Genomic DNA, 19,069 nt, shown 5'->3' with positions numbered 1-19,069 from the left:
ATATATATATATATATATATATAATCCCCATATCCTATAAGGCATATTTTTTTTGAGCTGAAGAAAGTAACTATGTACATTTATATCTGTTATATCTGTATTTCAAAATTGTGTACATAGCAGCTCAACATGAAACAAAGGAACAATGCTAGAAAAAATAATAATAAGGCAAATAGAGGAAACAAAAGTCAAGCTTAAACAAAATAGGTCACAAAGCCACAGACCTGCCCTTCCACTCTCAGCTGCTCTCACCTGCACGACATCCTCACCCCTCCCTCCAGCTCTTAGCATAATTACCATACACTGCGCTCTCTCACACTCGGCACCCCACGAACACCCCCCCACGAAAATCGCGGCACCCGCGACCCCCTTCACCGAAAATCGCGGCACCCCTGCTATCCCCTCCCACCTTCAGAAAAAAAAAATGTACAAACTGTGTCCAGATTGAATGGAACAGTGTGCAGAGCATAAGGGGGAGGGAGCAGGGGAGCGTGCAACAGAGGTGGCTGGTTCCTGGGGAACCAACCACCAGGGAGCCAAGAAAAGTCGGGCTGGCCCATCCAGCCATCGGCCCTTCTGGCATTTGCCAGAAGTGCCAGATGGCCAGTCCGGCCCTGGTGTCACTTTATAATTCTTCACAGATATATCCCAGAGACAGAACTCACCTTTCAATAAACCGTTCATAATGTCCCGCACATTTAAATACCAAACATGATGGAATTATGACATCTTTGGAAAAGATATGTGAGTATAGCTGTTTCCGATACCGCCAGTACATGTAATTCACAACCCTGGTGCGATTTCTGCTCCTTAGTATGAAGTAACACCCATTTTTCCCAAAATATGAACTATGAAGACATTTTTTTTTGAAGTTCATATTTCTATATACCTGTATTGGACTTTAAAATCTCCAGCTGTGATCGGCCCCACAAAGTCTATTCAGGTGTCCAAAACTCCATCCCAGGTCAGGCTATCTCACAGCAGGTGCTCTTTGTAGCTGCCCCAGGTGACACTCCTATCTTTTCACACTGGAATGTGCAAATACATTTCCATCAGACTCTGTCTTCACATTTAACACTTTAACTAAACTTATCAATGGATTCATTTGATATAACATATTTACACTGCCGTTATGAGTTATCCCTTATAAATAACAGTAAGTTCTCTGTGTTCGCAACATATAATTTAAGTTTACACTTGCTCCAAGCATGTATAAAAGTATACATTAACTTCAAGTATATGTGAAAATACAGGCTAATTAGTTTCTGAGACTCCTCTCAAATGAAGACTGTCACGAATAGCCCCTTCTGTCTAATCCCTGATTTAATATCGTAACATATATTCACACAATCAAACAATAGATCACCTCTATTTTGTCAGGATACCTCTCCTAAATGCCTTTACCAATCACAACCCGCACTCTGCGCACTTGTGACTTGGAAGTGTTTACTGTATGAGGTTACATACGATTCCAGCACTCAATGTTCCTCTCACCTATCGCACATGTTACAGATTTGCTGAATCGCCCTCGCTCAGCGCTCACACAACCACACCCCTTCGGTTTGCCACCACCTATTGAATAAGGGCACTAGGACCCCAATATACTGCCTCACACTGGCACACAATGAGCACTCCTTGTTGCACACAGTTGGCAAGGCACACACCAGCAATCAAATGGTTAACACTTAATCCCTCAAGGCTTTATGACACAAATGTACATGCAGGCTGTGACGAAACGAGTATGATAGCCCTGTGACCATTCTGTTTCTCGTTTCTCACATAATGTGGATTATAGTACTTTTTATAGCCCTTGCTTTTGTTCCCCAGCTTATCAGACTACAACTGCATTGTCCAATTACATGTGGTTAAGGGGACATCGTAGTTCAATGTAAATATGTATATTGTGTATTATATATTGATGACTTGCAGTAATGTTATTCATTGTCCTTAAACTGAAGCCAGGCGGGTTATGGGTAAAGATCAGGTGGTGTCCAGGATACAAGTGAGAGGGCTGGAGGTGCATTCATTCTCCTCCCTCCTTCCTCTACAGGAAGCATGGAACAGCTGGGGACCCTGTGACATCACAAAGTAGTGTAAGGGGTTAATTTTAGGAGGGGCTCACTGCTACCTTATCCTTGGAAGTAGGGGAAGCCAATTAGTATCAATTGTTCTCCATAGGACTAGTCCAGACGTTCTGTCTGCATCCCAGCAGGGGGCTACTGTGGAAGGACAGCTCATCTTCACTGCCCTCTCCAACCTCCCTAGTCCTGCACTGACCAATGGTTAAGAATAGACCCAGGGGTTTGCCTAGGGAGGGGAAAACACTGTGGAAATTAGACCTGATATATAAGAAGCCACTCCAGGGGGGAGGGGGTGTTCATTCTTGGATTTTTTTGATGAAGAGTGCAAGACTGGTTTTGAGTTGTCGTTCTCTACTATAGTCTATACATGCAGCTGAGAGAGATCCATAGGTCGTGAAGTCTGGACAGCCGGGTGACTATAACTCCTTAAACTAGTGGGGTAAGGGAGAGATGATGTGGTAATCCTGCCTGACATTTATTTACTGTGTACATAATATTCTAGTGTTTGTATGACAATAAATGTACTGTTGTACTTTTGTAACTGCATTTGCCTGAGTGACTATACGAATCCTAGAAGGTACTGGATAGACTTCCCTGGCATAGGAAGGCACCCGTGGGTGGCCAGCCAGAGTGAATTGGGTAGCATTGGGCCAGAAAACCCGGTATCTTCACACAGGCACACACTCGACTTGGTATACAGATGTATTCACAATTCACCCCTCAGCATTTAAAGGTTTAGCATGGTCAAGCAATCTCTTTTAGACAGGCAGTGAATTTGTTTACAGCAATAAGGACATCACTTAAATTTTTAGATCAAATATACAAAAAGTACAATGCTTACAGGTTATAAAGACATTTAATAAACAATTGTCATACATACACAAGCAAAACAGTTTAAAATAAACGTATTCAATTCAGATTATAACTTACAGATAAGTGACATATTCTGCGCAAAGGGAAATTGGCTTGAAGATGGACAGCTTATCAATGATGATTGATTTCCCAAAAGACTTGACAGTGTTGTGAAGGGTCACAACACAGAATTTTAAGCAAAATCAAATGGGACAGCGTTTACAGGTGTAGTCTCGATGCTAATGTGAGGGCGGAAATGTCCCTTGAGTGTCAACTAGGGTTTGTTCAAAACTATGCCTAAGTTTTGACCTGTCTTAACTTTTCTCAGATATATCCAGAAACATAACTTCCCTGTCAATAGACTGCTCATAATCTCCCGCACATTTAAATACCAAACATTATGGAATTATAACAATATGACATGCCTTTCCCAAAGACATGTGACTACAGCTGTTCCCTGGTACCACTAGTACCTGTAATTCACAATCCTGGTGTGGTTTCTGCCCCTCAGTATGGAGAGGCACACAGATTTCCCAAAATATGAAATATGAAGGCATTTTCTTTGAAGTTCATATTTATATATGACTGCATAGATAACCTTCATGTGTTGCCTTGTCTACATAAGATACAGCAAGCCATTACGTCTCATTAGGTGTCAAAAAACTCTCCTATGTCAGGATGCAGTTTACCCCAGGGCCTTTGAAGCTTATCAGCTTTCCCTGAAAGTGTTGCTGCTATCTTTTAACATAGAGGTGAGTAGAAGCACCAGGTAAACACACCCCAGACCCTCTGATTTCACATTTTATACCTTAGTAGTTCCATTTATCAATGGATTCATTTGATATAACATAGTTACATTGCAGTTAGGATTAGGCCTTATTCCCCACAATTATGTTATTGATTCATCCTTATAACTGTAATTCCTATTTGTTCACTAAAAAGACACATATACATTTTCCCAGTGAACACTTGTTTTGTTCATTTAAAGAGCAGCCTTGTTGGCTTTGATCTGATAAATGTAAAAATATGCATGTACATTCACACAGACATCTTGCTACTCAAAAACAAGTTTTGGGAAAGGTTTGTTACGTTGCACATGTTCAGCTTCCCATTTTAAAAAAAACAGAATTCTGACCCTAACGCTCTCATAAATTACCGCCCCATCTCCCATGCCCCTCCAAGCTTCTCGAGAGAATTGCCTACACACGCCTCACACACTTTCTTACAGCAAACAACTTATTGGATCCTCTTCAGTCAGGCTTTCGCTCTCAACACTCCAGAGAGACTGCGCTGACCAAAGTTGTCAATGATTTGATCACTGCAAAAAATAATACCCAATACTCTCTTCTAATTCTCCTGGATCTCTCTGCTGCATTTGACACTGTTGACCACTCTCTCCTCATACAAACGCTGCAATCCCTAGGTCTTGAAGGCACTGTCCTATCCTGGTTCTCATCCTACCTATCTAATCGCTCTTTCAGTGTTAATTTCTCTGGATCCACCTCTGCTCCGCTTCCTTTATCAGTTGGAATTTCACAAGGCTCAGTCCTAGGTCCTCTGCTATTCTCTATCTACACCACTTCTCTTGGAAAACTAATAAGCTCCTTTGGATTTCAGTATCATCTCTATGCGGATGATACACAAATTTATCTATCCTCTCCTGATCTTTCACCATCTGTGTTGTCTCGCGTTGCTGACTGTCTTTCTGCCATTTCATCTTGGATGTCTTCTCGTCAACTCAAACTCAATCTTTCAAAAACTGAATTAATAATATTCCCACCCAAGAACAGAAGCTTCCTGCCTGACATTTCTATTTCTGTCGATAACATGACCATAAATCCCACCCCGCAAGCTCGTTGCCTAGGTGTATTCCTTGATTCACAACTGTCGTTTATTCCCCACATCAACTCTATATCTAAATCATGTTACATACACCTAAAGAACATTTCCAGAATACGCACATATCTGACACAAGACACCGCAAAAACATTAATTCATGCACTTATCATCTCCCGCATCGACTATTGCAATTCCCTCCTTACTGGTCTTCCCAAAGTCAGACTTGAACCCCTACAATCTATTTTGCACGCAGCGGCTAGACTGATTTTCCTTACAAACCGTTATTCCTCTGCTGAGCCACTCTGTCAGTCTCTACATTGGCTGCCTGTATTTCAACGAATCCAATATATAATTCTTCTACTAACATATAAGGCCATCAACAAAATTGCACCGACATACATTTCTTCACTTGTCTTGAAATATCTCCCTACTCGACACCTCCGTTCTGCACAAGATCTACGTCTCTCCTCCACTCTCATCACATCCTCCCATTCTCGGTTACAGGATCTTTTCCGGGCTGCACCTACTTTGTGGAATTCCCTCCCTCGCACAGTAAGACTTTCCTCTAGTCTTCAAACCTTCAAGCGTTCACTGAAAACCCACCTCTTCAGACAAGGTTATGATATTCCTCAACCATCATCTTAATTTCCCTAGATTACCCTATTGCCATCCTCTACACTGCTAACGCAAGACAACAACCTTCTGACCAACATTGCAACACACACAGCCCACTCAGTACTTTTACCTTTGCAGTCTGGCTGGTCCATTGTGCAATATGATGTAGCACATGCCCTTGTGTTTCTAACTCCCATTGTCCTATAGATTGTAAGCTTTCGAGCAGGGTTCTCTTACCTCTCTGTCTGTATGTATTACCCAGTATTGTCTTATTAATGTTTGTTTCCAATTGTAAAGCGCTACGGAATTTGCTGGCGCTATATAAATAAATGTTGATGATGATGATGATGAACCCCATTGTGTCACAGTTATTACCCTATAACTACAGTAGTTTCAATTCAAGAACATATAACACTCTCACCATAGAATTAATATTCACATCTGCAGTCTCCTCAAAGCACGCTTCTAATAATAGTCAGTGACAGATTAACAGTGTTAGTGCTTTGGGAGAAACCTGGCTCACATACAGAAAGTGATCAGGGGGTAAATGTATCAAGGTGCATTTGCAAAATCAGCGATTCTCTCGGGAGAGTTGAAACTCGCAGATGTATGAAGCAGAGATTTCATGCAAAATCGCCACAGATCAATCTCCCGACTGTTTGCCACTGTAGCTATACAAGGCTCAAATGTATGAAGCTGCGATTAAGCAAACTCAGGAGAGTTTGCTTTTCACCACGCCAGATACAACACGCTGCTTGCTAGCAGCGCGTTGTATAAACACATCACTGTAACACTGCCTGTCAGTGTAAAAACTGTAAAGAATAGATTAAAGTATTAAAAAAAAAAGTGTGGGGTCCTCCCTCTATTCATGCTTAACCCTAGTGCTGCCTGACTACTGCTGGTTCCGTGAAAATTGGGGAAAAATTTTACGTGGTGTCCCCCCGATTTTTACTTAACCAGCATTAGGCAAACCAGCCGGGGTTGGAGGCACTATAGCGGGGGACACGCAGCAGGGGTCCCCTGCCATAATGACTAACCAACCCCAGGCTGTTCAGCGCTGGGCTGGATTCTCCAGGGAGTGGGGTCTGCCGAAAAAAATGAGTGGTCCCCCCCAGCTAGGGACACCCAGGGCAGTGCTGATAGCACTAGGGCTCTTCCTTCCCCCGTGGGCTGTGGGTAATAGGGTAATGGTGAAACATTTTGAAAAAAACAAACGGACGCCATTTTGTTTTGTGGAACTGCAAGTGCCAGCCAGCCAGGTTGCCCAAAACAGTGTGGACATGCTGCTGCTTGTATAACTACAAGCACCAGCATACCCACGGCAGCCAGGGCATGTTGGCACTTGGAGAACCACAAGTGCCAACATGCCCTGACAAAAACGACAGGCTGGGACCTGTAGTTCCACAAAAGAAAATGTTTACAAAACCACTACACCCTCATTAAAACCACTAGGATTTATTAAAAATAATAAACCCACAGTAAACACCCTCATTCACACCATATTTTTTTTATTAAAAATAATAAATTCCCTGATACTCACCAATGAAGTTTTCTCCTTTTGTCAAGCAGCTTTCAATACAAAAATGGCTGTAAAGCAAGTCCAAAATAAATTTGTATCCAAAGTCCGGCTTGCCCCTGTCCCAAAGTTATTTGTACTTCCAAATGTCCTGGCTTGTAATCTGTTCAATTCTTCGCCCGGGGGGGGCCCATATTTGTACATCCCATGATTCTTCTTGCTTGATTGCAGACAAAATAACAAAAGGGAGGAGCCGCCGCAAACAGCTCCTAGTTAGCTAGGAACTCCGCTACGCAATGATGTCTATTTACAGTATTAGGTGATTTCCCCACTAGCGTGGGAAAATCATCTAATACTGTAAATAGACATAGCGCAATGAGCGGCGTAGCTGAGTTCCTAGCTAGCTAGGAGCTGTATATGCTTCTTACACTGAACCATGCATGTATGAACCATAAATGTAGATTCAACCTAATAAAAATACACATGTTTGGTATTTCAGTTATCGTTAAAAGTTGCAGAATAAAATGTGCGGTATTACCCTATATAATGCCTATAAATATATATAAATATAAACAAATGAAAAAACATATTTACTCAATTAGATATTAAAAGAAACCCTTATCTATCTGGAAAAGAAAAAAAACATGGGTAGAGAAAAAAATGTAACCTTCTTTTACTGCTGCAACGAAACCGTTGCAGCAGTAAATAGTATCTTTTTTTTTAAATGTGAGAAAAGCACATAATTTTTAAGTTGCTAAATGAGTGCTGTCATATTTGTGTGTAAATTGATTTCAACCCAAATTACTGTTTTTGGATAAATAAACAAACTTCCCTGCAATGTATGTTATGTCAGACTTTGTTTTTTTCCCAATGTTTACCTGTTCTCATCTCATATTGGCAAGTTGCTTGTGTAAGGTTGTCCACAAAAGTATTTTTTTTATTGCTATAGCCCCAATCTGCCCCATTGGAGCTTACAATCTAAATTTCCTACCACATACAAATACTAATTCTCCTACCAGTAGTGTTTTGAACTGCGGGAGAAAACTGGAACACCCAGAAGATACCCACACAAACACAGGGAGAACATACAATCTCAACACAGATAGGGCCCTGACCCCAGCGCTATGAGTCAGCATTGCTAACGGCCGTTCTGCTAATTTTAGGCCCTCCTAAAATTATAGTCAACAATGCTCAATGTACAATAAATTTAAGTTCATAAGTTGTACTGAAGCATCTTTTGTCCAATATTTCTAGATTTGGTGAGCATTACATGCACCTGTAAGCCCCCTTCAACTCCTAATATGTCCACAAGCTTAAAGATCAGATAAATAAAAGGTACAGACAAATACATGAGGCAAAGTTTCCCTTTTTTAGTGTGCAAATTCCTTTAGGAAAGTGTCTTGCAAATATGATCCATGAACAATTCCTTTGTAACTGGAGAATGCTTTGAAATTTAAGTCACCACAATCTAAGTGTACATCCGTCATATGTGAGAAATATTCCCCAATCCAATCGCATCATAAGAGATGGATATTTACTTTCTCATCTTTATTAAGAGTTTTATCAATCAATAGTTAAATTGGACCGTCAATTAATTCTTCATGGTTTTGTTTGAAACCTAATATTCCAACTGAGTCTATTGTTCAGCTATTTTTCAATTGGACTTTATTGGATTAGATGACCGAACTAAGAGAAATGCTGGTAATACATGTTTATTTCAAGCAATTGATCCGATATTGCAGTGTGTGTGGCCCAAAAAGACCATGGTGCCTGATAATGATCTTATTCTGATTGATAGGATCATTATCAGACTGGTCGTACCATGGTGGCAGATGCCCCTATTGGCCTCTATCATCTTTCAAACGCACTAACAGGCCCCAATGGATCTTCTCCAATTTGTAAACGATATGTGTGGCTAAAGTAGACATTAATTCTATCACCTGGTGCCTTGGGTGGCTGGCTTGAAATTGACAACTCATGCAATAATCAGGGTCGGTGCTATCATTAGGCAAATCTAGGTGGTCTTCTAGGGTGTTAATAGTTAATGGGTAACTAAAACACTGAATGAGTGTCATAATGTCACTCATCCATTATTTTTAATGCCCCTGCAGCTCCCCCACATGGAGCTCCAGCCTTTGACATGGAGGAGAAACAGCCAAAAGCTTATTACATGGGGATGAAGCTGTCGGCTACTGCTCCTCAATGTCGGTAATACACTGGAGTGTGATGCTGGGCTATGAGCTCACAGCCCAGCACCACCTTCCTAGCTTCAGTAACAGAAGATGCCACCGCCACATACTGCCTTCTAAGGTAAGAAGCAGCATAGGTGGGGGAGCAATGCTCAAGCGACACTGCCTTTGGCAGAAATTGGTGCCCACAGGGCTTCTAATATCACCAATCATACCAACTGGCTCAATATCACATTGTAGTTGGCCCCAAATCTAGCACAGTGACCAATAATAAAGTCATCAAAATTGATAGCTTTATTATTGGCATGCAGTCTGAATATGATGACCTCTGTTAGTCTGGGTGTAAGTTTATCTTATGGTTCTCATCCATTTTGGTCACCTGGGGCAGAGTCTCTCAAATGCACTCTTATTGACAAACTATTGATATAGCTTCACAGGCTATAGTTCTAATGTTCTTTCCTACTAATTTTTTTGTATGGTGAAACTATAATTACCATTCTTGAATTAATTGTAATTAAATTTGTTTCTATATTTAAATTTAAGAGTAATCAGCGCCACCGAGTATATTCACATTCGCAGATCAGTAGGTGTTAAACTACTATAATATGAATCAACACCTTATACAAAATTAATCAACACAATAAACATATATAGTGATAAAAAAATACTTAGATTCAAATGACGGGTAGGTCCATATGTCACAATTTTGTGATCCTTCTCTCCGTGTTATTTCGAAGTGATGTATTACATGTGAAAAAATAAAAATATAACATAATCTGACATCGTTTAGACCAATTGTTTAACATAAATTGGATGAGGTTTTTTTTGAAGAAAATTTCTTATGCTTTGATTCAATACATATGATTTGTTCCACCACAATTTCTCTCCTATGTGGTTCTACTTACTTGACAATTAATATAAATTCGCCTTCAGTGCTCAAATAATTTCAGTGTGATATAATGTCGGTCCATCACCACCCGAATCCTTAAATGAAAACACTTAAAATAGGAAGATTAATAAATGCATGGTATCAAATTTCTTTGGATGTTTTGTCTTCCCTCTATGGTAGTGCTGAGAATTCTTTCCAGGTACCATGCTTTTATCAATCACATCCACATGAATGCCAGGACCAAAGGACTCCCAGCAAAATATTACCAAGAGAATCACACTGCCTCTGCCAGCTTGTCTTCTTACCATAGTGCATCCTCTTTTCCAGGTAAATGACGCGCACACATCCGGCCATTCACATGATGTAAAAGAAAATGTTATTCATCAGACCAGGCCAACTACTTCCATTGCTCCATGGTCCAGTTCTGGTGCTCATGTGCATATTGCAGGTGCTTTCGGCGGTGGACAGGGGTCAGCATGGGCACTGTGACTGGTCTGCGGCTATACAGCCCCATACAGTATGATGCACTGTGTGTTTTGATACCTTTCTATCAAAGCCAGCATTAACGTTTTCAGTAATTGGGCTACAGTAGCTCTTTTGTGGGATTTGACCAGATAAGCTAGCATTTGTTACCCACGCGCATCGATGAGCCTTAGGCGCCCTTGACACTGTCACTGGTTCACTGGTTGTCCTTCCATGGACCACTTTTGGTAGGTACTAACCACTGCATACCAGGAACACCCTACAAAATTTGCCATTTTGAATATGTTCTGACCCAGTCATCTAGCCATAAGAAATTTGGCCCTAATCAAAGTCGCTCATATCCTTATGCTTGCTCATTTTTCCTGCTTACAACACAGTAATCTTAAAAACTGACTGTTTACTTGCTGCCTAATATATCCTACCACTTGACACGTTCCATTGTAACAAGATAATCAATGTTATTCACTTCACTTGTCATTGGTTTTAATGTTGAGGTGTATATCCACTTGTGTGCCACCTCATAGGTTTTCCACACCTTATATTTCATTACACTTTTTCTTTTCAGTTTCAAGCCCATGTGAGCAGTGTTCACATTCCCATTGTGTCTCCATGATTTTAAATTATTTTAAAGCCCTATATGTAAAATAAATTACAAGGTGTAGGCTATTACACTAACTCACCAAATGTTTACAACCCAAACTGGCAGAAAAGGCATGTCATAATTATGTATCTGTCACTGCTCAGTTGTTCAGAAAGCCTTAATACTTCCAAGTGCTCCCCTTAGTTTATTAAAATTTTATATTACATTCCTAGACCTGAATTCAGTATCTGGTACCACATTCACTATGCTGAACTGTATGTATGAGAATGCCTAATGACTACTCTGAAATACCCATTGTTTTAAATAATGCATTTGTAAATTATTAATACATAATATACTATTTTATGTGTTTCCAGGCTTTGAAATTAATACACCAGATATTTTTGGAAGAACATGTCTTCATGCTGCAGCTGCAGGAGGGTATGTTTGTTACACACTCCTTAAATGGCATATCCACCACTTCTTTACCCCCAATATTCTGCTTCAATCTGGTGTCCTGCCCAGTTTTCTAATTGACCATTTACAAAAATTTTAGTACAAGCAAAGAGGATGTCCTCACTATAATCTGAGCACATTTATTCCAGCCTCATTCGGGTACTCTCATCATGGTAAATGGTTGTGGGAAAAGTAGATGGAAATTTGTATTAACTTATTTCTTATTTTATCTTCATTAATAAAGTGTGTATTTCATCATGCAAAGCCACTGTCGGGAAAGTATTGTGGGCCACTTTGTTTTCTACAATAGTACATATTCTTTACTGAATAAAACGTGGTTCTGAGTGCCATAGAAGGAGCTCAATGGTGGCAGCATTATAAGCCCCTCCTACTGCGGCAAGAAGGCGCTTTTGGGATAAGGAAAGGTGGCAAAGTAAGCCCAGCCGGTTCCCAACAACAACAGACAGGGTGGCATAGGCGGTCCATCCTGTCACAGATTCTCTGCATGGCTCCCTCACTTCTTATCTACTGACATCCCCACCATCATCATGGGTGATTTCAACATCCCTATTTCTAATCCACGTTCCAATGCTGCTTCCAAACTACTCTCTCTAACATCCTCACATGATCTCTCCCAGTGGATTGAATCCGCTACTCATCAGGATGGCCACTGTCTTGATCTTGTTTTCTCTAGACTATGCTCAGTTTCTCATTTCCATAACACTCCTTTCCCCCTCTCGGATCATCACCTTATTAGCTACTCGCTCACTCCCAGTTCTTTACTCTCCCTATTGTCAAACTCTTCCAAGCCTCCTCACAACCGCAGGAATTTAAACTCTATTGATCTTCAACAGTTTTCCACCTCTCTCCAACACCTTCTCTTCCCAATTTCTACATTCTCCTCCCCTGATCGGGCAGTACCCCATTTGCATCAAACCCTAGCAACTGCCCTGGATCAAGTAGCTCCAGCGACACTACATACTTCGCGTAGAATTCGTTGCCAACCGTGGCACACTACAGTAACACGAACTCTACAAAAACTTTCTCGTAAGGCAGAACGTCACTGGCGTAAATCTTGTACCGCTAATGATTTCATCACATATACTGATATCTACCACTCCTATAGAAATGCTCTGGACACTGCTAAACAAACCTACTTTCAATCTCTCATCTATGCTCAGGCTTCTAACCCCAAACGCCTCTTTAACACATTTAAATCTCTTCTGAATCCTCCTGCCCCAAATCCTCCAACTAACTTCAGTGCACAGGATCTTGCTTCCTATTTCAAGGACAAAATTGATAAGATCAGACTTGAAATGATATCATCTCCCTTGACAAGCAATCAGCTCAATTCCTTTGTAGCACCCTCTGACACTCTCTCTTCATTTGATCCCACAAATGAAGAGAAAGTTTCTACTCTCTTCTCACCTTCCTACTCTACCTCCTGTCCTCTTAATCCCATTCCCTCACAAATTGGTATGTCCCTGTCTCCTGTGCTCATTCCCCCCTAACTAAAATCTGTAATCTATCTCTTTCTACTGGTATTTTTCCATCACTATTCAAGCATGCAGTGATTACTCCCATTTTAAAAAAACAGAATTCTGACCCTAATTCTCTCGTAAATTACCGCCCCATCTCCCAGCTCCCATGCCCCTCCAAGCTTCTCGAGAGAATTGCCTACACTCGCCTCACACACTTTCTTACAGCAAACAACCTATTGGATCCTCTTCAGTCAGGCTTTCGCTTTCAACACTCCATAGAGACTGCGCTGACCAAGGTTGTCAATGATTTGATCACAGCAAAAAATAATAACCATTACTCTCTTCTAATTCTCCTGGATCTCTCTGCTGCATTTGACACTGTTGACCACTCTCTCCTCATACAAACGGTACAATCCCTAGGTCTGAAGAGGTAGCCCTGGAGGGAACTCCGGGTTGAAGGACAGCGGTGTGAGTGGGTTTATTGGGGATGAGATATATTCTAGTTTGCGTAGTCTAGCCCAAAACTGGAGAGTAAGTCCAATGGTAGGATTGGAAGCGTGAGGGAGTTTTGGTAGCCAGGGGAATAGAGTGGGGAGCATTCCCATCGAATGGCCTTCAATCCCGACCCACTATTTAGATTCTGTGGCTCTATTCCTCTACAGCACCCAGTTAAGAAGCACAGCCTGATGGTATTTTGAGAATAAGGCCAGCTGCAGGCCACCCTGCCCTTTTCGTCTGTATAGAACATCATGTTTAAATCTAGGGGGCTTCCCAGCCCAAGCCAATTCACGAACTAGCCTCTAAATATCAGCAAAATATTTGGGTGGGATGTGTAAATATATTTTATTTCTTTTTCAGAAATGTGGAATGCATACAACTTTTACAAAACAGCGGAGCAGATATAAACAAATTGGACAAATGTGGTCGGTAAGAGTCCTTTTTTTGCTTACATGGCTAACATTTGAAGAGTTTTCTCTAAAACAAATTACATTACTCTTACAGTACACACCGGTAAATAAATAAATAAATATATATATGTATGTATGTTCGTGTATGTGTGTGTGTGTGTGTGTATATATATATATATATATATATTTGTAATTTCTGTTGTATACTTTCTAAAAAGCCTATTTTGCAACTATAACTCCTATGCTATCTGTTAGAATTTGCTATATATAGTCCAGTAGAGTGTATATAGCACTTCTCTGTCCTACAATTCCTGAAATCTTTGTGTAGTCTATTATATTCTATCGCATTAGAGGTAAGGCTAGATAGGTTATACTGGGAGAGCGAGACATTCTTGAAATATTAGCTTGAAGTAGACAAAATGTCATTGAACCCTTATAGGAATATACTCTACACTGGCCTGTTGCAAGTGAGTGTGTTGCATAAGAATGACAAGAATCATAGACATTGTTTTGGTGAAATGTAGACATGAAACAAGGCATGATTAAGGGTCCAGGCCACAATAGGCTAATATGCTAATAACACAGGCCCTGCATGAAAGGGGAGTGCTAACATGTCTGGCGCCCCTCTGCAAAAAATAATTATACGCCCTCTTGTATAAATTATTTGTTCATTCAATAATTCTATTTCTTTCAATACAAATCATATATAATACACTACTAAAGAGAGTAATACAATAAATACATTAAACAGCAGACATGAATTGCTATATGAATAATATAAATGAAGAATATGTATTCTTTGTAATAAGATTTTACATTTTTGTCAAATTAGTTTGGTTGTGCCCCATTCTTCATCACACTGTGCACCCTCTTCATTACACTGTACCTCTTAATCATCACAACGTACCCTCTCTTCATCAAACTGTTTCCGCCTTCTTATCCACACTGCTGCCTCCCTCTTTAATCAACGTTGCTGTCCCCCTCCTTTTTCCACATTACTGCCCCCCTCATTTTTTCACACTACTGCCCTCCTCCGTTTTCCCCACATACTGCCCCATTTGTTTTTCCCCACATACTGCCCCCCTCCTTTTCCCCACATACTGTCCCCCTCTTTTTTCACATTACTGTCCCCCTTGTTTTTCACTAGATACTGTCCCTCTCGTTTTTCCACATTACTGTCCCTCTCCTTCTTGAACATTACTGTCCGTCTTGTTTTTGCCCACACACTGCCCCCTCCTTTTTTCCCCACATACTGGCCCCTCCTTATTCCACACTAGTGTCCCCCTCCTTTCCCTCCACATACTGTCCCCCTCCTTTCCCTCCACATACTGTACCCCTCTTTTCCCCCACATACTGTCCCCCTCATTTTCCCCCACATACTGTCCCCCTCGTTTTTCTCCACGTACTCCCCACCTACTGTCCCCCTCCTTTTCACCCACCTACTGTCCCCCTCCTTTTCCCCCACCTACTGTCCCCCTCCTTTTCCCCCACCTACTGTCCCCCTCCTTTTCCCCACCTACTGGCCCCCTCCTTTTCCCCCCACGTACTGGCCCCCTCCTTTTCCCCCAACGTACTGGCCCCCTCCTTTTCCCCCACGTACTGGCCCCCTCCTTTTCCCCCCACGTACTGGCCCCCTCCTTTTCCCCCCACGTACTGGCCCCCTCCTTTTCCCCCCACGTACTGGCCCCCTCCTTTTCCCCCCACGTACTGGCCCCTCTTTTTTAGTGTCCCTCCCCTTTTTCCCCCACGTACTGGCCCCTTTTTTTTTAGTGTCCCTCCCCTTTCCCCCCTCTTTTTCCCCCACGTACTGTCCCCCTCTTTTTCCCCCACGTACTGTCCCCCTCCATTATTTACTTACATTTCTATGACCTTCTTTCCTTCTCTTCTCTTCTTCTGTCTTCTCTTCTCACTGTCACGGTGTACGGCTCCTCTCTGCGCACTCCTCACTGCCAGTGTCTGGACGTGATGACGTCACGCCCAACACTGTCAGTGAGAAGGGAGCAGAAGGGAGGGGGAGGAGGGCACGGCGCCACCGTTTTTTTTTTTTTCATATGCCGGGGGTTAAGCGGCGATGGCAGGCAGCGGGAACGCCCCTCAGTCTTGGCGCCCTCTGCCTTACTTACCCCGCTTACCACATTCCACTGGCCCTGCTTCCATGCCAGGATAAAGGTAAAAAGAAACCCAGCTGCCTTGACCCCTCCACCACCAATTTTTACATTCGCATGTTTTCAGGACTCCGCTCCACTTGCCTTTTTAAACGGGTCACGGCAATCTTTGTCACTCATTTGAGTTCATTAAAATAGGGGAACAAGCACTACTGAGGGTGAACGGGTGAAGGTGTATCCTCAAGTGCCCGTCTGAGGATGACTAAATGTCTTCAGCCTTTATCATGAGAATACATTAAGATTAAAATCTTACTACATTTTTCTATTTCCAGAACAACTATTTTTTTATATTTTAAAATTTATTTTAGTTTATGCCTTTCCTGTCACAATTTTGCACTCCCAACAATTTTGCACCCCCAAAAGCCTTGTGCCCTAGGTTTTAGCCTAGTCACCCTATTGAATAATCAGGCCCTGGGCCTGAAGAGTTGGAAATGTCTATGGAAAGGATTTGTGCATAATTGAAGATGGGAAAAAAGGGTAAGTTTGTATTGACAAATTTATAATTTTCAGGAGCAACATTGGAATCAAATTTCTTGACAAATACAAAGAAAGTCATTTCCAGCCCTTGTCATTACACATTTTCACAATATGCTGTAGCTCTTTTGTTCATTTTGTATTATTAATATTCTAAATTTTAAAAGATTATTTGTACAATTGCAGTGCTCGAAGTGTGGCGGTATGATACGGTATGTCATACCGGCACTTCTAAACTGGCACTGTTCTCTGCAATCTGGAAACAGTTTCCAGTTCTGACCTGAGAATTTGTTAATGGTTTTTTTTCTGAAGGAGGGGGGGGGGGCAGTTTGCAGCAAGTCGCAAGGGGTGGGGGTTGGGTTTGCCACGAGTCGTGTTTTGTGGGGGTTGGATTGCTGCGAGTGTGAGAGGGACAGGGTAGAGGAGAGGGACAGGGTAGAAGATGGTGGAGGGAGACATGTGAGAGAGATAGGGGAGAACATGGTGCAGGGAGACATGTGAGAGAGACACTGGAGAACATTGTGCAGGACGACATCTGAGAGAGACTGAGGAGAAGATGGTGCAGAGGGATATGTGAGAGGGACAGGGGAGAAGAAGGTGCAGGGGGATATGTGAGAGGGGCAGATGAGAAGATGGTGCAAGGGAGACAGGGTAGAAGATTATGCAGGGGGTTAAGTGAAAGGGACATGGGAGAAGATGGTGCAGGGGGATATTTGAGAGGGACAGAGGAGAAGATGGTGCAGGGGCATAGGTAAAATAAAGTATAAAGGGAGAGACAGCCTAAGAATGGGAACGTCAGGGATGCAGCCATCATAAAACACATGTAGTAATGAAGGATGGAGAAAAAATTATAGGTAGAAAAGCAGCGCTTCCTCTTGTGTGTATTGTGCAGCCTGTTTGGGAGATGATGTATAAGAGGATGATCCCTTTCCTCTAAGTGGGAACAGTAAAAAGATCAAACTCCAAGGCGCAATGCAAATTTATGCTGTATTAAGGACCGTTTTAATGTGGAAATACCAAAATTAAAAAAATAATATACACAGCTGTATTTTCCGGACCCCAAATAAATCAATAATAGTACACAATACTGCAAAGTGAAATATAGGTAGAGTACCAAATTGAGTTAGAGGATTAATTATCCAGAAGTACTCAAAGTTAGTCCACAGATATACTCTAAAGGATATGTTCAATAGAATACTCCTTGATGAGCTGAGAAACAACTCTAATGTGTAAGTCCAGAGCCCATAATAATGATATCCAATACACAAGGTGGCATATATAGTGGAAAAGTTCATCAAAACTGTACTGTACTAATAATAATTACTCACCACCAGTTGTTTTCAGCATATCGGGCGGAGGATGACTTCTAAGTTCCTCTTAGGGCAGAATAATTGGGCCGATGTCAGAAAAAGTCTCTGATAATAATTGCCTCCAAAGATCTGGACACTATCCCCACTCAGGGTGTTCCCTGGAGTTTTGTTGTGGTGATTATCCTGTCTCATGCTGCTTAATACTGCTCTAGCAAATGAAAGGATGGTTAAAATGTTGTTAACACCCAATCATCCCTGCTAACAACCTTGGTCACTTCAATAAAGTGTAACATAACATAGTCGTTGAAGGTTTTTATTTGCTCATGCAGTCTCTCAAGCATAACCATGGTAGAATTCCTTTGGAAGGTCAATTATGAACTGATATTGTTGCAATCTTGTAACATGGTAAGACCTTTTCTTGTGCAATATTATCTGTCAAAATGGGCACTGATCTTTCTTGAAATTGCTATGCTTTCAATCCCTTTATAAGTGTGCAAGAATATCTTTACAATGAAGGTGAGCACATGAGCAAAACAAAATATGGGATGTTTGGTATGTGGCAATGATATTGATGTAATTGTCAGATATAAGATTTCCAATATTTAGTTCTCTGAAGGATAACTAGTGCTCAATTTTGCAATTTATGTAAGTTTTGTTAGATGCACGTGAGTTCATTGGCACTTCTTGTGTTCTTTTGTTAAAAGCTTTGAAGCTAATGGTGATGATAGTGACACTGATGATAACTGTGATGATGATGATCACGGTGATGGTATAGCACCTGTGGTATTATTTTGCAGATTGTAGAATTATCTAGTGAGCACATAAAGATCTATATTGACCCTGTAAATAACAATTATGGCCACACAGTGACCATGTACTTGCTATTGCTATTCTGCACAAGCCATCAATTCCTGAAATGAGGTAGATTCATTAAACTTCAAAAGCTTCATTTATACAGCTATCATTTTTGCAAAGTGCACATTTGGGACAGTGCTTTAAGAATTATCCTGCTGTAATTTTGCTCTGTATACTCCTCCAAGCAATGGTTGGAGGCTTTAGCTGTAGTGGAATTTTCCAGTGGAATTATTCCAAACATTAAGAAACGATGACTTGGACCATGCACTTTACAGTTGTCATCAGGCGCTACTTGAGTTCCTGTCTGATCAACATCATCATCAGCCTCATAACCATCAGAAAAGGCATCAATGAAAGCAATATGGTGATTTGTATT

At 41.3% G+C, this 19,069-nt stretch overlaps 1 protein-coding gene across 9 annotated transcripts in view; it reads left to right on the top strand.

Annotated features, from left to right (window-relative positions):
• Positions 1 to 19,069, top strand: part of ANKRD44 (ankyrin repeat domain 44) — a 372,760-nt gene that overhangs the window by 220,268 nt on the left and 133,423 nt on the right. For all 9 annotated transcript variants that reach the window (XR_012678247.1, XM_075179968.1, XM_075179969.1 and 6 more), the window contains 2 exons: positions 11,422 to 11,485; positions 13,840 to 13,908. Coding sequence is in view for 8 of the 9 variants with exons in the window: in XM_075179968.1 (XP_075036069.1) it covers positions 11,422 to 11,485; positions 13,840 to 13,908 (133 nt within the window). In the remaining variant the exon portion in view is untranslated. The remainder of the gene's footprint in view (positions 1 to 11,421; positions 11,486 to 13,839; positions 13,909 to 19,069) is intronic.

The sequence above is a fragment of the Mixophyes fleayi genome, chromosome 7 (genome assembly GCF_038048845.1).
Source record: "Mixophyes fleayi isolate aMixFle1 chromosome 7, aMixFle1.hap1, whole genome shotgun sequence".
NCBI classification, from domain to species: domain Eukaryota; kingdom Metazoa; phylum Chordata; class Amphibia; order Anura; family Limnodynastidae; genus Mixophyes; species Mixophyes fleayi.
Note: the sequence above shows the minus strand (reverse complement) of the source record. Positions and strands in the feature narration are given on the sequence as shown.